Here is a 25,131-nt window from a genome sequence, read left to right on the forward strand (position 1 = left end):
TACTACTAGGAAATGTGACAGAGGCATAGGTAGGAGGACTTCAAGTTCCAAGCCATCATGGGCAACTTAAAACTCCACCAAAATAAAAGTTTTCAAAAGTAAACATAAAGAAGCAAGGACAAAATACCTAAGCCATATCAGATACTATCTCAAAAAACAAAGCAGGAAACAAATTAACAAAAAATACATTAAAGAAAAAGAAAAGGCCATAAGGGACTACAGTAGCAATTCTCAAACTGTGGGTGACCACCTTTTGGGGGTGGAATAACCTTTTCACAGAGGTTGCCTAAGACCACTGGAAACAGAAATACTTACATTACAATTTTTAACAGCAGCAAAACTACAGTAATAACAACAAAAATAATTTTATGGGGTGAGGGGTGGGGAAGGGTCACCATGACATGAGGAATTGTATTAATGGGACAAAATATTAAGGAGGTTGAGAACAACTAGACTAAGGAGATATCTCAGTTCAAAGGCTAAGTCCTTGAGTTCCTATCCCCAAAACCCAAACTTAAAGCAGCAAAACTGGGCAGGATGATGGGCACCTTTAATCTCAGCACTGGGAGGCAGGTGAGCCCTCTCTCAAAACAAAACCCCACATGTCTATAACCTCAGAGCTCATTGGCCAGGAACCCTAGTCAAAGTGATAAGCTCTAGGCAGAACAAGAAACCTTGTGTCAAAAAACAGGATGAAAAAATAGGGAAATGGTTCAACAGGTTAAGGTGCTTGCATTGTGTTAGCAACCTGCATCTGAATCCCCAAAACCAATGATTTTACAATATAATTACTCCTGTAATCCCAGTGCTCCTTCAGCAAAACGGAAGCACAGCTCTTAAAAGAATCCCTCGGGTTGGGGATTTAGCTCAGTGGTAGAGCGCTTGCCTAGCAAGTGCAAGGCCCTGGGTTCGGTCCTCAGCTCTGCCAAAAAAAAAAAAAGAGAGAGAGAGAGAGAGAGAGAATGAATCCTTCAAAGTCTAAGCTGCCCAGATTGGAGAAGGCAGTACTCAGACTATGCAGAATGACTAACATAAGGTTGTCTTATGACTGTCATTTGCAAGTCTGCATTTACACACACACACACACAAACACACACACACACACACACACACACACACACACACACGCGCGCGCCTATCAACACATAAAACCCAAGGCATTGGCTTTTGATTCCTAATGCTATGAAAAATTAAGTAACTGGAGTAAAAACCACTAATTCTGTTAATAGCGAATTATGAGAGAGAAAAACCATGATTCTCTGTAACTAGGTCTTCAAAGTTACAAACATGGAAAACATGAGAAACAGGCCAGATACCTTGACACCTGGCAAGAATAATATGTATGAAGTCTTAGACTCGATTCCTACTAACACACCAAGTCTATTCGGATCTGCTAGGCTTGGGGATGCCTGTCTCTTGTCCCAGCGCTCAGGAGGTAAAATGGAGGAGCTCAGGGGCATCCCACTCTACACTGTTCTGCCCAGCTTCAGACTAGAAGGTTTAGGCTCGCCTTTTCTGCTGAGTGAGACTGCACAGGTTTCAGCACGCTACGTAAGCACTCTACACTGAGCCAAACTCAACACAACGTCAACTAACAAAAGTATGACTATCTGCTCAGCTTGTCTCAAGACGATCTTACATGAATGATGTAGGAAGATCAGGCCGGTCTCTGCTTGTACACTATTCCTGCCTCTGCCATACAGTTTGTTCACCGCTCCAAACTATAATTTGTAATTCTCATATTTTGTTCTTTGTGAGTTTATCAGTAAGATGTTACATCTGAATCCAGTGTTCTTCAGCTGCATAAATGTCATGGACCCCTCATACTCATAGTATCTAATTTGTCCTTTATGTTTTATGTAAGCACGTCCACATTTTTATCTGTTTCCTTTGCATGGAAAGCCAATTAGCTTATGAATAATCAGAAATAGAATATCATCAATTAATGTATATCAAAAAAAATTTGGTTGCATTTGTAAAAAGAATCATGCCTGTCTTCTCAATAATTCTTTAATGATTACTTTGTAATGAGTTAGCCTATCTCAGAACCTGTCTGAAGAATAGATTTAAACAATAATTTAATTCAGAACTGTAAAAGTAGAGTCTACACAGATAGCTTACTTATGCCAGTCTCAAAAACAAAACAAAACAAAAAAAACAAAACAAAACAAAACAAAAAACCCGAGTCCAAAGGCATGGCCACATATCTGTCATCAACGGATGGGTGGGGTGGGGACAATACAAGAGGTAGACCTATGGAGGTCATTGGCCAGAAAACCTACCTAACTAAAGCAATTACTCTAAATTCAGTGAGATACTCTTACAAAAGGAGGGCTTAAATGTGATTATGCACTGCTTAATGTATAATCATTGTAAATGCTTTTGTTGCTGGAAAGCTGAAATATTACAGAACACTTGCTCTTATTTAGCTGCCATAGAACTTAGAGAACAAACAAAAATACACCTTGAGGTACATAATGCTGATATGAATCCAAAGCCCTGAGCGAATGTACTCACCAGTTCTTTAAGAACATCGATCAAAACCTCTACATTCCACGTGTGTGCCTGTGCCCCCTCGCTTTTATCTTTTCCATCACTCCAGATCCCACTGCCGGGAGCAGAGATGCTCTGTAAAAGTGAAACTATAATTAGGTAAATCCAACTAATAAATGTTTTTCTCTTTAGATCAATCGTATTGCACTTTAATAAACAAAAAATAAAATAAAATAAAGAGGGCAGGATAATAAGTCTTTTGGTATAACAGTTGAATTCAACAAACCTGTAATGGAATACCGTCTGTTAATCCTGAATGAGTCCGAGCCATCATTCCCAAAACCCTGGCAACCTGGGCAGCTGTGACCTCCCGAACACCAAACTGCATGATTATATTGCGACATTCTTCAATACTGAAACAACAATACAACTTTAGAAGTATGCTATCTACCACCTCATACACCACGCACGACTAACAATGAGTGGTATGAAGCCCTTAACATAGGGAAATTTATTAACGTTTTGTGTTATTTTATGCAACTAGAAACATGAATCATTAGCTTAAAATAGTAACTTCAATTTTTTAGAATTAATTAACTTCATTTTTAAAATTACAGCATATGTGTGCCTGCTCGCTGTGGAGTGTACACACAAGAATGCGTATCATTTGTGCAGACATCTGAGACTTTGGCTGAAATCTATTTTCTCCTCCCATCAGATAAGTTCCAGAGACTAAACACAACACCTTTCTCAGCTGAGTTCTCGTACCAACTCCAAAATAGTGAATAGCACATATAAAGGTCAATCTTTACTCAATACTTGAAAATGTGCCTGTCCTTTTCATGTTGCTTCTAGAAGTTTAAAACAGTAACGTGGATGCATAACAATAAAATATGGCTATCCTGGTGACTAAACAAAGAACATGGTTCCTAAATTTTAAAAACTGGTAAGGATAAGAAGCCACAAGTTCAAGAGTACAGCTGACATCAGCATTAGACGAGTGTGGAAGATTAAAGTTCTGAGCACACGATAATTAAGCAATTGTGTGCTTGTTTCCAATAACCAGGATTAAGATAAACCACAGTTCTGACATGTCTTCCTACCAACCTTGCACAAAAGCCATAGCCCACTTCTTGCATGAAATCAGCCAGAGAGCTCTCCATCATGGTCTTAGCTACCCCTCCAGAGTCAGGCAGAATCCTGTCCATTAGAATGTCCCGTTTTTCAGGGTATAGAAGTGGTGCAAGCACCACAGGACAACGCTCTTGGGGAAAATCTGAAGAAAGAAAGAGTATTAAGCAATTAAAAAAAAAAAAAAACAGCTAGAGGCTCAAATAACATAAGAATCTGTGTGGTGCCCAAGGCCCTGGGCTCAATGCCTAGCAACACAAACTGGACATCTCTCCTGCTATTCCTCTAAAATCCCTTCAATCCCAATTCTGCATGTTTATTTTCAAAACCAAGCAGCTTAGGGCTGGGTGTGGAAATACACTCAGGAGGCAGATCTTTGTGAGTTCAAGGACTACATAAAAAGACCATGCCTTAAAAACACTTTATTAAATTTTCCCAATCTACTCCACATTATGACCTCAAGCCAATCCTAGAATTGAAACTCTGGGTATCTCAGAGGAACTGCTTACTGTTGAACTTTTCCTGTGCAGATTCCAGTGGCAGGTTATCAATTCATTACCATATATTAAACTTTCACAAGAAGATGATTCCCATTATGAGGAGCAGAGTCTGTTATAAGTCTAAAGCCTGTGTCTGAGGTTTATGCAGCTTAAACTGCACCAACAACAAAAAGTAAACCACTGTCAGAGTTATCTTTTGGAAGGATTGGAGGTCGGGGATTTATTGATCTTTCAAATTAAAAATAGCCTGTTACTGTAATGTGGTCCTCCTAAAGGGGAGGAAAGGCAGCAGAAAATTTTGCCCACTCTTGTATACAACAGTTCACTGAGTGAACTTATACACAAAAACATCACGATGGAATAAAGTTACTTATACTTATTCTTTAACAAAGTTCTACTAGTACTTTTATATTAAAAATTAGTCAGGGTTGGGGATTTAGCTCAGCGGTAGACTAGCGCTTGCCTAGCGAGCACAAGGCTCTGAGTTTAGTCCCCAGCTCCAAAAAAAGAAAAAAGAAAAAAAAATTAGTCATTATAAGACCAAAACAAAGAAATAGGAGATCTTTATCTCTACTTACATGCCACCCTGTACTTTTTAACCGCAGCTGATGCTCACCCTTACCTCTGCGCAGCGTCTTGAGAAAGGCGTCTATCTGCTCCTGCCCGACTCCAAAGGCCCCCTTCTGCCCGAAGAGGAGGTGGGAGAGCAGGAGGTGCAGGACCTCTATTGCTATATCTTGGAAGCCACCTTCTTGATTTCCACTGACGTCTGCGTCAATGTAAGAACGCAGAAGATCTGGAAGCTTCTGCTTAATAAACTGGGCAGCTAAAAGTAAAATAAACCAAGTTATTTTTTTACACCATAGTAAGTAAAATATCAAATATCCAAATAATCGCCTTTTGTATGCACCAACATGCATTTTGCCTCTCCAATGGGCTCAAAAAACTCTAGCTGAGAGCAACTAGACAGTGACTGATGAACAAAGAGAAAGCTTACAAGATGAGAGGGTTCTGAAATCAGTTGTACAACAATGTGAGCATAACAAAACACAATTACATGTTAAAAACACAGTTGGAGCCAGTTATGGTAGGACATGCCTTTAACCTCAACACTTGTGAGGCAGTGGATCCCTTGAGTCTTGAGGCCAGCCTGGTCTACACAGGAGCTATAGAACATCCCTGGGATACATTAAAAAAAAAAAAAAGAGAGAGAGAGAGAGAGACCCAGACTTTATTTTACAAAAAGCAGGAGCAGCAGCACAAGGGCTGGGTCAGGCACAGCAGCACATGACTATAATTTCAGCACTTAGGAGGCTAGTGAATTTGAGACTGCCTAGGCTACATAAACAAGACTTTGTCTTAAAAACAAAAACAAGGGCTGGAGAGGTATTTCAGCTGTTAAGAGCACTTGTTACTCTTGCAGAGGACCCAGGTTCTGATCCCAGTATGCATGTGGCATTTCATAACCAGTTCCAGAGGGCCTGACACACTTTTATGGCCTCCTCAGGTTCCAAGTATACAAGTGATGCACACACACAGAAGCAAAACACTCAAATGTGCATAAATGATAACAATAACAAGAACTAGCTAAGGACCCACCCAGGGATGTAGTTCAGAGGTGAGGTCTTGTAAAGCTTGTCCAAGGCCCTAGATTTGATCCTTAACACAACCCCGCCCCCCCAAAAAAAGGGAAGGAAGAAAGGATCTTAAACTTTGGATAAAATAACTTACCAAATCCCCTGAGATCTGGGCTAGAAGAATTCAAAAGGGCAAGACCAAAAATTACCTGAAACAAGAAGGAGTTACATTAACAAGAGTCAGGTGTTTACTTTAACTATATAGTTTTTGCTTAAGACACTTTCTCAAAACACTTACCTCTTGTACTTTACTTAACTTGAGAACTTTACTCAGCTGGGCAAATAAGTGGGGTGCAGGCTTTAAACTCTGAAACAAAACAATTTTACAAAAAGATTTAACTTTTATTTGTTAAGGATGCAAATGTTTTATAAAGTTTTAGTTCATCAAATAGTGATGAACTAATGTGCACTATAATAATGTACTAATGGGACAATATACACACAGCATGACTCTGGGTCACTGCAAGCAATACACTATCATCTACAACTGTAGACTGACAAACTTAATACTTGACCCAATCTGGTTTTAGTAAGTTCCCATTTACCAACAAGCAACTGCCCTGATTCTCTCGGAAAGGTACAAAAGAAAGTTAATCCTTCAAATTTTAAGATAGGACATGTTTTGTTTTGTTTTTTTAAAAAGAAGAAGAAAAGGTGCAGATGTGGTAGCACACACTTTAACCCCACCACTCCTGAGACACAGGTAATTCTCTGATCTAAAGCAGTCTGGTCTACACTGTGAGCTCCAAAACCACCAGGGCTGCACAGAGACCAGGTCTTTAAAAAAGAAAAGAAAAATGAACATTAAAACCCTCAAATCCAAAGTTCAGAGTCCTTTTAAACAACCTAGTATCAAAGGGCACACTCAAATTGAGTACGGTGTTACATGTCTACACCAGCCCAGCACTGAGACTAATGAGAAGAAAGAACAGCCTAGATTAAACAGAAAGACCTTCCCTCAAAAATGACAGGGAGAAATAGATAGTATCACAATCTTACTAAAGATAAAAGTATACTGACCTTCTGGTAGTGCAAAGGATTATCAATGGCATATGACAATGTCGAGATAAAATTTGGCTTTGTAATCAGCGAGGCACACTCCTGAATCAGAAACTGTGTCTTCAAAAAAAACAAAAAACAACAACAAAAAAAAATTAAAAAAAAAACTTCTATTAGCATTAAGCATCACCTCACATAAACAAAAGTAGAACTTAGGAATATTAGATGCTATCAAGTTTTACTATCAAAACGAGCTCTTTGAAATCCCATTTGGATATATAAAACTTAACAGCAGCAAATGTTAAACCAAAATGTCCACATCACAGTTCACTACTAAGTCATAAAACAACATAATTAACCCTGACAAGCCTGAACACTCAAGCCAGAGATTTAATGCAGAACATGAGATATCCCACCTGCTTTTCAAGCAGGCCGTCCCCTCATCCCTGCTTCCTTCACCAGGCAGACCCAGCAGCAGCTCCCTAATCCTACATTAGACTGTCACCAGCATATAGCCAAGCAGAAGAAAAGGACAGATGAATCCCCAGTGCTGTCTCAGCTACACATGTAAGGTTATGTTCTAGATGTCATTCTTCCTCGTGTTCATATATTATGCAAATTTACACAGTAAATGGGGATGATTCTTATAAATCCCAAAATCTCTGCATACCTGATGGAAATCTTTGCCACTGCTTTTACCATCGCCACTGAAATCCACATGTGAAAATAGGCAGCGTAATAAATGCCTGTCTGCCTCAGGACCGTGCCGATTTACAATCTGAAACACAAAAATGTTAAGTTTAAAGGAGGGTTTCAGACAAAAGTAAGCACCGGGGACATAGATGGTGATACGGTGGAACTTGACTAGTGCGCACGATACTCTGATCTTATTCTCCATGGCAAAATTAAATATAGTTCTAAGAAAACCAGCCTCTGGGGAATTATTGAAAGTACTGAGCATAGCAGCACAAGCCTCTAATCCTAGCTCTTGGGATTCAAAGAATGGTCATGATTTCAAGGCCACCCTTAAGCTACAAATCAAGTCTGAGACAGTCTAGAGGATAAAAGACCCTGTTCTCAAAAACAGAAAGAATTATAGGAATCACTCAAGTACAAAACCTATATACAACAATTACTTAAATGTACTCTTTCTGAACTGGCTAAAAGAACACAAACCTACCAATAATATAACTTGGTGTGATGGTTAACATTTATACCAAAAATAAGTAACAGCTGATTTAATAAAATTTTACAGGGCCAAATAGACCCTGCTTTAAAATGGGGTTGGGGGGGCGGGGTCACACACACACAGGGAACCTCAGGCAGCAAAAAAGCTCAAGGAGCCACGTAAGATGAATTTAGTACAGGTGGGCTTTAGGAACTTTTAACAACACACACGCATGCATTTACTTGTACTTTTTTTTCTTTTGGGGGGGATTGAGTGAGTGTGGGTGAACCACAGCATGCATGCGTAGGATAGAATTATAGCATAGACTTTGGGAATCAGCTCAATGTCTCCAGAGTCAAGACAGTTGATTCTCTCTTTCTACCATGTAAGATTCTGGAGACCCAATTCAGGTTATCAGGTTTGGCAGCAGCTCACTGACTGAGCCACTGTGCTGGCTCTCTTCTCTTTGTGTATGTAGAATGTGTGCACACCAGTGCATGTCATCTGTAAGGGAGACAGACATCATCAGGTACCCTCTACAGACTGCCAACTGCAATGAGGTCTGCAGCATCCACCTGTCTGCAGCCCTTCAGTGCCAGGGCTATACAAACACAAAGTGCAACCCACACCACCAGAGCATCCTCCTTACTCAGACTGTGCAAAGAGCACCTACTCCACCAGAACATCTTTCTTACTCAGACTGTGCAAAGAGCACCTACTCCACCAGAACATCCTTCTTACTCAGACTGTGCAAAGAGCACTTACTCCACAAGCACTGATACGGGCATTCATACTGCTGAAGAATAACTAGCAACAATAATTACAAAACTACAAGAAAAACAACTGGTAAAAAACGAAGCAAAGGTGGGCAAATGTCTTGAGAGTTCCACTCGATCTCAAAACACGTGCACAAGCAGACAAGGCAGCTAGGAATGACACAATGGCAGCAAACTTGTCTAGCAATCACAAAGTCCTACAATCTACCTGGAAGCACTAACCCAAACCCCTCATCACCAACGTTTTGCAAACAGGAGAAATATGAATGTGAAATGGATATAATGAATAAATATCACTGTTATTTTGGGTTGGCAAGATAGCTCAGCAGGTAAGATGCTTGTCACCAACCCTGACAATGCAAGTTCAATGCCTGGGTCCACTGGGTGAGTACAAAGAGAAAACCAACTCCTACAAGCTGTCCTCTGACTACCATAGTCACTCTGTGACACATACAACCTAACCTGCCCCTATAGAGAATTAATGTGAAATGGTATGATTAACTCGAACTTACAGTTTTTTGAGACAGTGTCTCACTATCTGACAGTCCTGGAACTCAAGAGATCAGCCTACCTCTGCCACTTCCCCAATGCCAGGATTAAAGGCATATGCCACTTCAGTGGTTGATTAAAAGCATAAGCCACTATGCTGGCTGAATAAATACAATTTAATTTTTTCCACGTTTAAAACAGCAGACAAGTACAGTACTATATTCCCAGATTTTTTTTTTTTTTTTTTTTTTTGAAGCTGGGGACCGAACCCAGGGCCTTGCGGTTGCTAGGCAAGCGCTCTACCACTGAGCTAAATCCCCAACCCCCCAGATATTTTTTAAAGATTTGTTTATTTTATGCATATGAGTACACTACTGTAGCTGTCTTCAGACACACCAGAAGCAGGCATCAGATCTCATTACAGATGGTTGTGACCCACCATATGGTTGCTGGGAATTGAACTCAGGACCTCTAGAAGAGCAGTCCTTAACCACTGAGCCATCTCTCCAGCCCCGTATTCCCAGATATTTAAGAGGCTAAAGAAGATTCCTTGAGCCCATTAATTCAAGAGCAGCCTAAAGATATGCACTATTCTAATTTAAAAAAAAAAATTAGCTGTGTCCTGTGTTCAATCCATACCATGAAAGGGGAAATAAGGAAAGAGGGAAGAGAGAGACAGGGGGGAGGGAAGAAAGGAAGAAATAAGTTAGAAAAAATAAATGTATTCCAGGACTTATATCCCAATACTTGGAAGACAAGGCAGAAAGGTAGTTTGTTCCAGGCCAGCCAAGATTATGTGATGAGGTGTTGTCTAAAAACACAAGGCAAAAAAAGTTTTTTATTATAAAATTTAAAACAAGTCAGTCTTGTTGGCATACACAATGAATCCCAGCACTCAGGAAGCAGAAGTAAGCAGATCTCTGGATTTCAGGCCAGCCTGGTCTACAGAATATATCCAAGACAGCCAAGACTACACAGAGAAACTGTCTCAAACAAAAAATTATAAGAGAGAGACTGAGAGCGAGGACGAGAATATACTGGAACCGTTAAGTTTACATTACCACAAACAGGTGAACTTACATGTCAAATCTACATTAAAAATAGGGCAGGGGTTGGGGATTTAGCTCAGTGGTAGAGAGCTTGCCTAGGAAGCGCAAGGCCCTGTGTTCGGTCCCCAGCTCCAAAAAAAGAACCAAAAAAAAAAAAAAAAATAGGGCAAATGTGCAAAGGTTCTCAACCGTTGTGGGGCGCCGTGACCCTTTGAGGTCACATAAGATATTTACAATGATTCAAAACAGTAGCAAAGTTACAGCTATACAGTAGCAACAAAAAATTTTATGGTTGGGGGTCATCACAAGAACTGTATTAAAGAGTCATGGCTTTAGGAAGGTTGAGAACCACTGTTCTATAGTAAGTGTAAAGACTGCTGCAGACTGAGTCTCAGAACAGCCATGCGAAGTGAGAAATGCCTCACTGTAAAGGCCATGAAGAAAAATGGACTAGTAGGCGGTCTGTATCATTGGTGGCAGAACCGGGTTTATTGAGGCTAGTCAGAAATTAGCAGACTAGCTGTCTTCAAGCTGAAATCCTGAAGGCAGCCTCACCCGTCTCTGTCCTGGGGCACCTGGGAGCCCAGGGGACACTGGAAGACAGTCCTGTCCATCAACATCACCTTCCCTTATCTTCCCCAGCCCTAGTTCTCCACCTCTACAATCTCCATGACCTTCAACCTGTCATCTGACACCTCTTATTTGACCTTAAGTCATTCTTTGCAGTAAGTGGAAATAAAACTGGGCTGCAGCTTGAGGAAGAATAAAAGATGAAGCCAGTCAGGTTCGATGGAAACACCTATCATGAATCCTAGCACCTATGAAGCGGAAGCCCAGACAAAGAAAAGCGAAAACTGTAAACGCTTACTGAGACTACAACTCAACGGCAGTGTGCTTTGCTTGTCTAGCAAACAGCAGGCTGCAGACTTAAAATCTGAGTACTGAGAAGGGGGGGGGGTGTTACTTATACTTGTAAAGGGAGATGAAATACAGGGCCTCAAACTATGCTAGCTAAAAAGAACTTGTCACTGAGCTATACCCTTAGTCCCAATTCTAAAAAAGGCATTATTGTTTTATGTCGTGCCCACGTGACTGGGGGTGGGCGGGCATGCAGAACACATGTGGAGGTCAGAAGATGGCTTTGGAGTTGGTTCTCTCCTTCTAGGGATTGCCCGTTTTTTGCAAGCCCCTTTACCCACCGAGCCATCACATGCCCCACCCCCAATGTTTTTTTAGAGTTAATTATTTTATAAGTGATTTCCCTGGATGAACATATATGCACCGCATGCATGCTGACAGATCAGAGAGGGGGTGAGATCCTCTGGAATGTGATGGGACTACAGATGGTTGTGAAGCACTATGTGGTATCAGGAACCCAACCCCAGGTCCTTTCCAAATATCAAGTGCTCTTAACTACTAAAAGCCTTATGCCAGACCCCCAAACAATTTTAAAAGGATTACAATGTTAACCTTTGAAGAATGTCACAGAAATCACACCTAGCAGGCAAACTTCTTTTCTCACCTGTAAGATAGTGAACTACCAACTAGTTGACATGATTCAGTAAACCCCCCTTTGCACTTGTCAGTAGGTAAAACTACAGAGGAAAAACATCCTCGCCTGAGTCAGTTTGACAAATGATGCTGAGTGTGTCTCTGGATTTGCAAGACACTTTACTTACGTTCTTCACCAAAGGAATCAACAAGGTGCCAAGAAAGAGAGCTTTGCTACCATTCCAGGTCTAAATCCCTAATCTTTAGGTGTTAAAAGAAGTCACATATGGGGTTGGGGATTTAGCTCAGAGGTAGAACGCTTGCCTAGCAAGCGCAAGGCCCTGGGTTCGGTCCCCAGCTCCGAAAAAAAGAAAAAAAAAAAAAAAGAAGTCACATACAAGGGCACTAATGAAGACACAAAATTTATATATCTTAATAACTGTGCACACTGTGAAGCGTTAGCCATCAAATAAACCCAGACATGGTAACACATGCAAGTAATGCCAGTTCAAGGCCATCTTAGAACATACAGAAAAACTTTATCTAGACAAAACATGAAACAGAACCACATAACGTAGATGACTACAGAAATGATCGGTAGTCTCTAGTGCTTCTGATTCTGCAGAGAATGTGGGTTCAGTTTCCAGCGCACACATGGGGATCTGATAACCCTCTTCACGTCTCAACAGCTCACGTTACTCAAGCAGACAAACATATACATAAAAAAAAATCTTAAAATAACTTATTTCGGGTTGGGGATTTAGCTCAGTGGTAGAGCGCTTGCCTAGGAAGCACAAGGCCCTGGGTTCGGTCCCAAGCTCAGAAAAAAAGAACCAAAAAAATAAATAAATAAATAAATAAATAAATAAATAAAAAAATAACATTTCTTCTTTCATCACGGATTTGACCATGTCAGGCATAAGACAGATATTCTTAGACCTCAAGAATATCTGATAAGGACTCATAAGAAAAAAATGAATAAACCAATTACAGTACAACTAGATCGAGTAGAGCACTGCTAGTGTCACTAGACTCTCATCTTTAAAGAATTCCTGGTAGTCAACAATCAGCTTCTCCAGGATTTGCCTCAGCTGCAGAAATTCAGTACCTAAATAGATACCCCCATGTGGCAGCCTTTACCAGCAGGGCCCTTTGAGCCCACTGTGGTACCTTTGGTAATGACTTAGAAATGACCATACAGGGGCTGGAGAGATGGCTCAGCGGTTAAGAGCACTGATTGCTCTTCCAGAGGTCCTGAGTTCAATTCCCAGCAACCGCATGGTGGCTCACAACCATCTGTAATGAGATCCGATGGCCTCTTCTGGTGTGTCCGAAGATAGCTACGGTGTACTTGCATATAATAAATAAATATTTAAAAAAAAAAAAAAGAAAGAAAGAAATGACCATACAGTGTTGACCTAGGTTTAACTGGGAGTGAACTACAGTTCCTCAGCAAAACTGTCTACCACGGTAGTCATTCCACCCTAACCTGCACAATTGACATGTAGGTTATAGCCTACTTTCCAGACTCCAGGGACTACAACCTCAACCCATGTCACAGGCCCAGGCAAACGAGCTAAGCAGGAAGAAGACCATGCAAGTGAGTGCACACGCATAACCAATTTGAGAATACAGTCAGACTTATCTCAAAAAAACCAAGTGGGGCTGGACAGACAGTTCAACAGCAAAGAGCACTGGATGCAGGTTCAATGCCCAGGTCCCACAGTCATCAAATTCCAAGGGTTCCTATGACCTCTTCTAGCTTCCAAAGTCTTCAGGCATGCTCATAGTACCAAAATACAACCAAGAAAAATACTTACTCAAGGAAAAATCTTTAAAAGTTAAAAAGTGGCGAGATGGCGTGGTAGCCAAGCAGTGGTGGCACCTTTCATCCTAGCACTTGTGAGGCAGGGGCAGGCCAATCCGGTCTACAGAGTAAGTTCCAAATCAATCAGGGTTATACAGAGAAACCCTGTACTGAACTGCCATCCCCCCAAAAAACTGATGGCTCAGGGGGGTAAGGATGAATGCTATGAAGCCTAAGACCCTGAGTCCAACCCCCAGAATCTACAAGATCAAAAGAACTGACTCTTGCAAGTTGCCCCGGCCTGGCATCTGTGATTGCATGTGCAGGCCTACATGCTCACATTATTTAATGAATTTTTTGTAAACTGCCAAGTGTTAGCAATTCCTCTAGGCTCTCTCCAACCATCACCTAGCAGCGGCGTGTGTCTCTGCCTGCCAGATACGAGCCAGGATTCAGGCATATGAGACTACTCTTTCCCCCTCCCTCCCTCCCTCCCATGTGTTCCCAGAGAGCCTCCCTTTTCTCCGTTCCTCGCTTTCTGTTCTTCTCTATCCCAGTGTTTCTCTGCCTCTACCCCGTTTCCAGATCTCCTTCCCATCCCACCAACAAACCTTCTTTATTATTAGGTCTGTCGCATGGCTGTGTCGCATGGCTGACTGCTCAAGAGAACACCTTAGCAGGGCCCAGTGAGGTGCTCCCTCCCACTGCATTGTACTACTGTGTTTTATGAAACACATCCGTGCCACAACCGACAGGCTCTCCAGGCACTCATACCCGCATGCACTGGGATTGAGATCTTGGAACCCTATCTGCCTGCCTACGACAGGATTTCTCTCCCTCTAGACTGACTGGCTGTTGCACTTCTCCACACACCAAACAACCAATTGGTGAGTTTGTGCTCCCTCTGGGTGTTCTCTTGCACCAGACCCATTTCTTTCTCTCTGTCTCAAAAGAACTGGCACCAGGTATAAACCGAGACTGGCCAGGCATCCTCCCTGCTATGCCCAGATCATGAGATCCTATGCAAAAAGCAAGGTCTTTAAGCTCGAGCTCAGACCTGCAGACCTCTCCAGCACAGTGGATGGGTATGGAAGGCCTGGAGCTGGTACGGCCGTGCCTTTTGATCAGGATGAAGGGCTTTCCAACTTGGCAACTACATGACCGGTTGATATTTAAAGGTTATGTGCCTGGCTCAATTCTATTGGCTAGTAATGACTTCAAATGGCTACAATGGGGGGTCAGCTTAAATAATCTTATTTGGAATGTTGGATACTGAAGTAGAAACTTAAGGGTTCTTTGGGAAAAAAAAGTCAGTTGTGTTGGATGGTGTTTTACTTGGGCAAACACATGAAGGAATGTTTTCTTGAAATGGACACAGGTAAAGGGCTAAGGAAGACTCATGAAGGAACATTCCCCTGAAGCAGACAGAGGTGAAAGCAAGCAAGTAGAAGGCCACATGATGAAGGGTTCTTCACTAACAACACACATGTACTGGTCGGCCTTACCCTGTATAGTTGAGCTCCATTTGTTGGGACTCCATAGAGAAAAAACATACCAAAAAATTTCTGATGGTGCATTGTAGTTTCTTGTCCCTTCCTGGGACTCGGTGGCTGGGTGATGTCCGCTGAGACAAGACAAGTGGAGGCGGCAAGACCCATGGGAAGGCATGTAGTGTTCAGGGGGCATACTTGGGACTTGATGGGTGGTGATGCAGACTGAGCTAGGTTTACTTATAGAGCTGGCTGTGTAATGCTTGTTGGTCTTCATTTCCCTAAGAAAGGCACAGCCCAGAACTGCTCTGCATGCTCCTGTTGGTCCCTCCTGTTGACTCTTGTGGAGGCTGAGGCCTGGCTGTTGCTACTACAGTATGTCACCGCAGTTGCCAAACCCACACTACTGAACTATACTGTATTTCTGTGAGTGTGTGTGAATGGATCAAAGTGTCACTGGTAACTTCTGTAAACTGAACTGTCGCCAGACAACATAGATGGGAATTGTTCTAAAGAAGCATTTCTAAACAGGTCAGTCCACTTCCTCTATACTCTTTTTTTCTACTACCTCTTGTGAATAGTGAACTAAAAGGGAGGTTAAAGCATTTAAAAACCATCATTAAAAATAGGTTTTTAAAAAAGTAAAGATACAGATCCTGCTTGATACTGATTGGTTGTTGCTAGAGTAGAATGGCTATTGCTAGGGGGGATGACTAAGTGTAGAGTACTTTCTGGAACAAGCTATAGTTTTTCCAGTAAGTTCAAACTAGGGGCAAACTAGACTTAAAAAGTCTGGGTACAAAATGGAATCTACTAGGCTAAAGCTAGAATGGTACCTGGGCTCTCCCTGTCCTAGTCCTCCATTGCTCTCTGACAGCCTGAAAGAAGGGTCTGTACCACAGGGGTCTGCTCACAGCTCCGTGTCTCATCACCTGCTTTCCGCTCCTGCAGCTGTAGGAACACTCGCCAGATTCTATTTCTGTCTTAACTCACTCTTGCCCTTCTCTTAATTTCTACTTCCTAAAAGTATTTTATCTCAAGTTTCTTTCCATCCTGTGCACCTGTGTGCATGCTTTCGAGCTTGTGTGCTCCCCTCATCCCCCCATCCCCAGTTTAGTTAAACAGTCTGAGTCAGCAAAGAGAACTGAGATCCCAGGCAGACTGAGAACTGCAGGTACCTGTGCCTCAGAAGGGAACTTCTGGCAGCCGCAGCAGTGGGGCAGGATACTCAAGTGCAGTGCATGCCCCAACCTGCCACACCTGCCAGCTAAAGCGTGTGTCTAATGCACTGCTACTACATGTGCTCGTGGAAATGAACGCTGCTCCAGGAACAACACATGACTTGTGGCCATCTTTGCTATGGGCTAGAAAAGGCAGAGCTATAGCTTCAGCATCATCTTGATTAAGGGCAATCACATGACTGCTAGCCATCTTTGTTGTGGAAAGTCTTGGCTTCACCGCCATCTTGTTTAAGAGCAGCAACATGTAACCTGAGCAGACAAAAAAAAAAAAAAAAAAAAAATTCAAGAAATTTTATAAAAAAAAAATTTAGTAAAATTTTTTTTTTTTTTTTTTTTTTTTTTTTTTGGGACAACCCAGGGCCTTGCTCCTAAAGGGGCTCTACCACTGAGCTAAATCCCCAGCCCTTTGGGTAAGATTTATACCGTTCCTATCCTGTCTCAGTAAACTTATATTACTCTGTTTTCAGTTTTTGAAAGATGGTTTATTTTAATATTACTTTAAAGGGTTACACTTAAAAAGTTAAAAGTCACTGCCTTAAAGATCTGTTTAGCCTTGTTTTTGCTAATGCTATTACACATTTCTATGACACACCACATAAGGATCAAAGGCTCACAGTCTCTTTTTGGACAGTGTTTATAGACTTAAATTGTTTTGATAGAAGAACTTCAACTCAAAACCGTGATTTTTAAGGCTCAAATCTAACAGGCTTTAGTCTCAAAAACCAGTATAACAGTTCTAATCTCATGAAAGCTACTATAGTTAAATGCAAGCTAATGGTCAGTAAACTTACAGACACTATCCTTTAATGTGTTCAGGTGTCTATCTAAAGCCATGTTAAAAACCAATGCAAAAACTTAATTACAATATTAAGTTTTAGCCTTGTGTTTTATAGCTAGAGTAGATAACTAAAATCAGACACAGATTATCTAATTCAACAGACACTACCTCTCAATCCTATCAGATCTGCTGAATATGGTGGGGCACTGTTTAAGTTTGCCATGACGGAGACTCCCAAATGCTAACAGTAATCCACCCCAAGGAAAAGATAAGGGCACAGCAAGAAAGTACTTGGATTGTGGTATGCCAGCCACTGGGCAACACTGCCTCAAAGCCATGCCTGGTGCCAGGGCTTGACCTAAACTGTAGGCAGATGACACCTGAAGATAAGGTAAGGTCATCTCTCCCATGTTCCACGTCCACAGAAAATAGCGTCCTCATCTGGGCCTGATGGACAGACAACCTTTGCCCCAGCTGTAATGGAGACCAAGGAACTTGGGAGAACTGTTTACGTAGTGGACTACAGTCATGTTAGCCAATTTATAACATCTAGATTATAATTTATCCTTCTTAGGTCTCTGATTACATTGCAAGCCAAGCAAACTATAGCTTGACCAGCTAGAGAACAGGCAACTGGCTCCTTACCCCAGCGTAACCCTCTACTGTATGTATTAGTTCAATAGGTGGTCCGTTAGTTAATTCAGACAACCAGGTTTGACTTGCTCACAGGCTTCATGATAAAAGCTACGAAGGCTTCAGGTGTAAGCTTTTGCTACTCCAGTAGTTAAAAAACTCAAGTTTTTGTGACTGCTCCCTAATGATCAACCACCTGTGTCTCATGATAAATAATTGGATAGGAAAAAAAAAATGTAAACTTTATACAAGGTGTGAGGATATAAAAGCTCAGTATAAAGAATATATGTGGGGTTGGGGATTTAGCTCAGTGGTAGAGCGCTTGCCTAGGAAGCACAAGGCCCTGGGTTCGGTCCCTAGCTCCGAAAAAAAGAACCAAAAAAAAAAAAAAAAAAAAAAAAAAAAAGAATATATGTGAGGGTCTAGGAAGGCGTTTCGAGGCTAGTAATTCTAAGATATGAAGATTAGAAAACAAAACACGTGGATGGTGATAGAAAAATAATTTAAGGTACAAAAACCCTTTTGAATTCCTTCCCACTATCCTATTATTATATAAGGAACTCAACAGTTCAGAGTTCTAACACTGATCAATGGAGTTCTGATAGATCATCAGCCTAACGCTGACGAAGCATTCCACTCTGTGATCCATTTTCATAATCACAAGTCGTCCAACTATAGACTTAAACTGTTTCTCATGCTAAATATGATCACCTATCATAGCCACAAATTCAACTTTCCCTTAGTTTTCTTTTAACTACAGACTTAAGATGTTTCTCCTGCAAATCTATATTATCAACCATTACAGCCACAAGTTCAAGATTCTAGTTTCCTCTGATTATCTTTTTAATTCTTTTTTTTCGGAGCTGGGGACCGAACCCAGGGCCTTGCTCTTGCTAGGCAAGTGCTCTACCACTGAGCTAAATCCCCAACCCCTGATTATCTTTTAAATATAGTTTTAAAGATGTTTCTCATTATGCTAAATTTATTTAATTTAGTCTTCTGGGTAGAGGGAAAAACTCTTACAACCCATATGCTCCTTATAACCCACGAAAGGATTTTGTCTTCCCTGAGCTCACCTTTAAGAATGTTCAGTTCATGCTGTTAACAAATTTATCTCTTTTATAAACTTAAAATTCCTGTAAGCCTCAGGAAACCTGCAGATCTACCTCTGCTGGAGCAGGTGGACTCCATGCCAATCAATAGCCTAAGTCCCCACCTGCTGCCCATTCCCTCGTGGGACTCCCCCCCCCCCCCGTTCCCTGGTTTTGGAACTCCCACCACAAACCACCAAGACCATGGGCCTAAGGGTTTCAAATGCACACCTACGAGGTTTCTTCTGAACCTACTGAACTTTTATTTTTTACTCTAATATGTATATGTGTTTCAGCATCTTGCCAAGTTCAGGCATTTACTCAATATCTACATCCAGAGCAGAGAAGCAACCCACAGGTGCTCCAGACAACCTTCAGTCTAAAGTCAGCAGGAAGTAGTTAAAGAACACAGCGACACCACTTCTCCTCATCATCACCTCTCTCTAGTTCTTCATTTTTTAAAAACAAAAAATGGAGGAATGTTAGCAATTCTTCTAGGCCCTGCCCAATAGTTACCCAACAATGGGTATGATCCCAGAGCCAAGCTTTTAAGACGGATCGATCCTTACTTATCTCTCCCTCCCCCCATGCCCCAGGTGTTCCTGGCCAGCCTCTTCCCTTTTCTCCTTTCCTCTCTCCTCTTTTGTTTTTCTCTATCCCCAGCCTTTCTCTGCCTCTACTCCTTTTCCAGGTCCCCTTCTCATCCCACCAAAACCCTCTGTATTAGGTCTACTGCAAGGACCTGCTGTTGCACACACAATACTACCACATCTTATTAAACACATCAAGTGTGATGGGACACTCATAACTCCAGCACTCAGGAAGCTGTGGCAGAAGGATGACAAGCTTAAGACCAGCCTGGGGTAAGAACCTATCTTAATTGGTTAGAGAAGATCACTCAAACCATGAGAACCTGAGTTTGGATGCCTAGAGTTTGATGGTTCGTAGATATGCCCAGGGAGTGGCACTATTAAGAGGTGAGGATGTAGAACTCAGCCTCTCCTGTGTCATGCCTGCCTGCATGCCACCATGTTCCTGCCTTGATAATAAACTGAAACTGTAAGCCAGCCCCAATTAAATGTTGTCCTAATAGGAGTTGCCTTGGTCGTGGTGTCTGTTCATAGCACTTAACCCCTAAGACAGAAGTTTGTACCAAGGATTGGGGTATTGCTGTGATAGGCCTGACCATGCATTTCTTTGGAAGAATGTGGACTTTGAGACTTTGGTTTTAGAAAGCAGTGGAATGCTTTAAATGGGGCTTAATGGGCTATCCTAGTTAAACATATGGAAGACCTTGTTATTGAGAGTGATGTGTCACCTGGCCCAGGAGGTTTCAGTGGAGAATTTCAATATGTGGCCTAGAGACTGTTTACATCAAGAATGTGGCTACTTTTTGCCCTGGTCTGAAGGGTATGCCTGAGGCTAAAATCAAGAAACTCAAATTGCACTGTCTCAAGAAACAACTTTGTTTTATGGTTAAGTCTCATGAAGAGCGGGTTGGGGATTTAGCTCAGGGGTAGAGCGCTTGCCTAGGAAGCGCAAGGCCCTGGGTTCGATCCCCAGCTCCAAAAAAAAAAACCAAAAAAAAAAAAAAAAAAAGTCTCATGAAGAGCATTTTAAACAAGCATAGCAAGCCAAGAAAGAAAAAATATAAAATATATGGTCAGAGTATTAAAGGGGAACCAGGAAGTGAAATGGAGCTGTGTTTAAGGATATTAAATTAAGGGAGTAATGAACTTGGGGCAAGATTCCACCCAGCTACATTTAGATCTATGCATAGTAGAACAAGCCTCTAATCCCAGGAAGCAACAAGCAGATCTTTAAGTTCAAGGCCAGCCTAGAACAAAGCAAGTTCTAGGTGAAGAAAAACAGGCTTGGTAGACTGACCACACCGTTAATCCCAGCATTCAGGAGACAAAAATTCCAGGAGAGCCCCATTTAGGAAGTGAAGAAGTTGGAAAATAGAAAATGATAATATAACAGAACAAGGGGGACCATGTTTCAGTCCCAGCAAGCAGCAGAACTTGGCAGTTTCAGCCATTTGGCTCTGGCATTAGAATCAAGAATAGAAGGGGCTGCTGGGACAGTTGATGCTGGTCAGCTGGAGCTAAGAAATTAGCAGTGACTGAGAAGAGACAAGGATCACTAGGTTGAAATCTGGCAAGTGTTTTCTGAGAGCACAAAGAATCTATGTTCCAGAAATAGCCAAGTTGAACCATTAAAAAAAAAAAAATCATTCTATTTAAAATGGTTAACATACACATTTTCATCTCCTATTTATCCAAACATACTGACTTTGAAAGAGCCCCCGACTCTACTCTTCCAGAGGTCCTGAGTTCAATTCCCAGCAACCACATGATGGCTCACAACCATCTGTAAAGAGATCTGATGCCCTCTTCTGGTGTGTCTGAGGAATAAATGAATAAATGAATAAATCTTTATAAAAAAATACTTTCTTAGATTTGGCTGAGACAGATACATATTCGACTTATGTTCCTGATCTATGAATCAACTACAGTATCTTTTGCAGAAAGCAGAGAATTACGTGTTTTTTGAAACAAGGTTCCAGGCCGCCCAGCTGGCCTCCAACTCCTAACAGTCCATCTTTAGCTTCCATCTTTAGCAATTCTGTTTCATTCTCCAAGTGGGAGCAAATCACACTCCGTTACTTTATGTACATAAAGACTGAATCTTTTCGTTTGTGTGTGTGAACAAAACAGGACATCAGCTATCCCGGAACTGAAGTTATGGAAGTTGTAAGTCACCCAGTGTGTGTGGCTAGAAACCAAACTCCAGTTCTCTGAGAGCAGCAGGCGCTCCTCTCTGCAAAGCCATCTCTCCAGCTCCAGAGGGAACCCCAGCAGGTTCTTCTACAAGGACGCAACCCCTGGTGAGTGGAACTCAGCACTAGCTCAGCATCATCACTTGGGAATGAAAGCTTCACACCCAGGAGGAGGACGGTCACAGACAACTGTCACTGAACCCGTGCTAAACAACCACCCACCACTGAGTACCTCCTACTTCCGCCGGTGCAGTTTCGTGTGGATTTGTTAGCACAAGGAAGCAGCTGCATGAATGTGAGAGAGCCTATAGGGGCCCAAAGTGGAAATCAGATGTCTTCCTCCACCATACTTTACTGATTGACAGCCTGTGGCTGAACCCAGAATTCACCAATTATGGCTAGTCTAGCTCATCACACTGTCCTGGAAGCTTGTCTCTGCCTCCAGAGAACTGAGATAACAGGCAGGTGCCAGAGTTTCCCAGCTTTCTTGTGGGCGTAAGGGATCCTAATGTTCATCTTCACACTAAACACAGCAACCACTTTATCCACTGAGCCATTCCCTCTTAATACGCAAGAGGAAAAAAGTAGAGAGAACTAGACCGACCCCAGTCAGATCATGTGTTTTTCCTTGGTTTTTGGCATTAATGTCTGTTTATCAGATAAAGTTTCCTTATGGAGCCATGGCGGCTAGTCAAGAACTCAGTATGCAGACTGACTGGCATCAAAGCACAGATTCACCTGCCTCGCCTTCCAAGTACTAGGATTAAGTGCACGTGTGACTCTGCCTGGCTTTGCATTTGTTCCACAGAATAGGAACCTGTGAATGTACCCAGACTGTATCAGATCCCTCTGTTCTAAAGCAAACCAACACAAAGCAGCAGGCGTTATCCCCGTAACGTAAATTGGTTATTTGTTTGCTTCGATGCTGATATATTCTCAATAGAGTACTTACATGCTGTATTTCCTGCTGGCTGGCTCGGTAGTTTTTCTTGGTTAAATTGTCCACCAGGTAGCTGATTTGAGACAAGGCCAGCGAGAGCGAGTCAAGATTCATTGCTGGTTGGGGCGGAAGCAGGCGGCCGAGCCCGGCGCAAAATCACCATTATTCCCCTTTAGTCACCTCAGAGGCAGGTTAATGCTTTCTTTGTAATCAGGCTATCTCTGGTATCTATAAATGTCTTCAGTTCTTCTTTACCAAGTGTCTTACTCTGTTCTGAAACATGGCACCTGTTTAAAAACAAAATTCCAGAATTCAGTTGTGGGGGAGGGTTAAATAACTTTTGTTTCTCTCATTTAAAATGTTACTAAGGACACTGTCTCAACCAGTAAGGATAAAAATGCCATGCTCTAAATTAAAAGACAGTAGCTTCCAAGACTTTAAACTTAATAAGACAATCTGCACCTTTTGAGATCTCTATTTTATCAATTTCATTTAATAACTTCAGAATCAACAGGAGGAGCACACGAGTTAGGATTGTGTCTGAGACTGCGTCTCACTCAGCCTTAGGTTGAAAGCAGGTGTGAAGTTGGGTGTGTGCAGACTTACCTCACGTTAGTGCCCCTCCCACAGGATACACTGGTTCCCAAGACTCCACTGACCCACCTGACTTCCACACTACAGCAGAATCTTAAAGTTGTACTTCAGGATACATCTTGTAGGGATTTAAATGGCTAGCTGGAAAGTGAACTCCAGAAGCTAAAGTTGAAAGTGCTCCTAAGAATAATTTAGACCCTCAGGAGCCCAGGGCAGCAGGAGGATCTCAGGATTCAAGGCCGGCCTTATCTATATATCTGCCAGGCCAGCAAAAGCTACAAAATGAGACTCTGTTTCCAAAAGGGAAAAAAAAATGTTTATAGAGCCAGGCATGCCTGCTTCTAAATAAAGGTGACTCATGCCTTTAATCCCAGCACATGGAAGGCAGAGTTTGAGGCCAGCTTGAGCTACACAGTGAGTTCCAGGGCAGCCAGGGATACAAAGAATCCCTGTCTCAAAAAACAAAGTTATTCTTAAATTAATTAAAAAAAAATTTTGTTTTGGAAAGGAAAACCCCAAACTGTAATAAAGCTAAAATGGCAGATTGTTCACTGGTTTACCCCCAGCCAGCACTCTAGGAAGTCGCTAACAAAACCAAACCAAAACACAAACCTTTTCCACTGCAAATTCACACCTCAGGCATAAATTAAAGATTTTGTTGTTGTTTTTGACAGATTTATTTCATATACATCTGAAAGTCTGTATCTGTTTCTGTGGAGGCCAGAAGAGGTCCTAGAACCCCTTTAGCTGGAGTTAATTTACTATTAAAGTAGCCTCATGCAGACTGGAGACCAAACTCCAGTCTTCTCCAAGAGCAACATGAGCTCCTAACCACTGGGCCATCTCTCCACACCCGTATTCATGAAAATTAAACTTTTGTCTTTAAATGTCTTAACAGTAATGAAACATTTATCATCCTACTAATCTTGAACCTTGAAATTGATTAAGACTATATTCCTGGGGCTGGAGGGATAGCTCAGGTTAAAGGCACTGACTGTCCTTCCAGAGGACCGGGTTTGGTTCCCGGTGCCCACGTGGCTGCTGACAACCATCTTATCTCCAAGATCTTACAAATACACACATAGGCAGAACTACAGTGCATTCATTTCCCACTAAGTGGGATCCATAAGCCATAAATCCCAAGGCAGGAAAATCCGGATTATCCTTGGCTGCATAACCAGTTCAAGGCAAATGTGGCTTACATGAAACCTTGTCTCAAAAAATGCAAAAAAGGTACAACAATGCCAAGCAACCAGAGCTTCCAGGGACTAAGCCACTACCTAAAGACTATACATGGACTGACCCTGGACTCTGACCTCATAGGTAGCAATGAATATCCTAGTAAGAGCACGAGTGGAAGGGGAAGCCCTGGGTCCTGCTAAGACTGAACCCCAGTGAACTAGACTGTTGGGGGAGGCGGCAATGGGGGGGAGGATGGGGAGGGGGATGTTTGCCCGGAAACCGGGAAAGGGAATAACACTCGAAATGTATATAAGAAATATTCAAGTTAATAAAAAAAAATGCAAAAAAGACTATTTTGTCAGATGCATTTCCCCCCTAAATTTTTTTATAAGTTAGTAATTTTCATCAGAAAAAAAAAATTTTTAAAGCACCTTAGTGGAGGAATGCTTGCCTTGTGTAACACAAGGCCCAAGGTTGAACCTGCAGGACTTAATGCACACACGAACTACAGCCAAATAAGACAGCTATTAAAATGAATGAAGGGGCTGCAAAGACAGCTCAGGAGCCAAGAGTACTTGCTGCTTACCAGAGGACTAGTGTTTCGCTCCTAGTATCCCCACAATTGGGCTGGTCACAACTACCTGTAACTCTGACTTCAGAATTGGCTACTGCTGCCCTGTTCTAGCCTCTACAGGGACAGACATGAGCAGGAGCTTGGACATCCCCTCCCCAGCACCCCCACACACACACCTTTTTAAAGATGAGGACTAGGGCTGGGGATTTAGCTCAGCGGTAGAGCGCTTACCTAGGAAGCGCAAGGCCCTGGGTTCGGTCCCCAGCTCCGAAAAAAAGAACAAAAA

At 42.0% G+C, this 25,131-nt stretch overlaps 1 protein-coding gene across 9 annotated transcripts in view; it reads right to left on the bottom strand.

Moving 5' to 3' along the window:
- Cnot1 (CCR4-NOT transcription complex subunit 1) overlaps window positions 1–25,131 on the bottom strand; it is an 85,150-nt gene that overhangs the window by 46,661 nt on the left and 13,358 nt on the right. For 5 of the 9 annotated variants that reach the window (XM_032888042.1, XM_032888039.1, XM_032888044.1 and 2 more), the window contains exons 2-10: window positions 22,508–22,782; window positions 7,431–7,538; window positions 6,782–6,880; window positions 6,000–6,068; window positions 5,856–5,910; window positions 4,747–4,950; window positions 3,601–3,769; window positions 2,780–2,906; window positions 2,518–2,628 (exon numbers count right to left, since the gene is read on the bottom strand). In XM_032888042.1, coding sequence (XP_032743933.1) covers window positions 2,518–2,628; window positions 2,780–2,906; window positions 3,601–3,769; window positions 4,747–4,950; window positions 5,856–5,910; window positions 6,000–6,068; window positions 6,782–6,880; window positions 7,431–7,538; window positions 22,508–22,609 — 1,044 coding nt within the window. In that variant the 5' untranslated portion in view covers window positions 22,610–22,782. Of the gene's footprint in view, window positions 1–2,517; window positions 2,629–2,779; window positions 2,907–3,600; window positions 3,770–4,740; window positions 4,951–5,855; window positions 5,911–5,999; window positions 6,069–6,781; window positions 6,881–7,430; window positions 7,539–22,507; window positions 22,783–25,131 lie in introns of all 9 variants that reach the window. The other 4 variants (XM_032888038.1, XM_032888040.1, XM_032888037.1 and 1 more) reach the window with 1 other exon arrangement.

Source organism: Rattus rattus, chromosome 17 (genome assembly GCF_011064425.1).
Source record: "Rattus rattus isolate New Zealand chromosome 17, Rrattus_CSIRO_v1, whole genome shotgun sequence".
Lineage (NCBI taxonomy): Eukaryota > Metazoa > Chordata > Mammalia > Rodentia > Muridae > Rattus > Rattus rattus.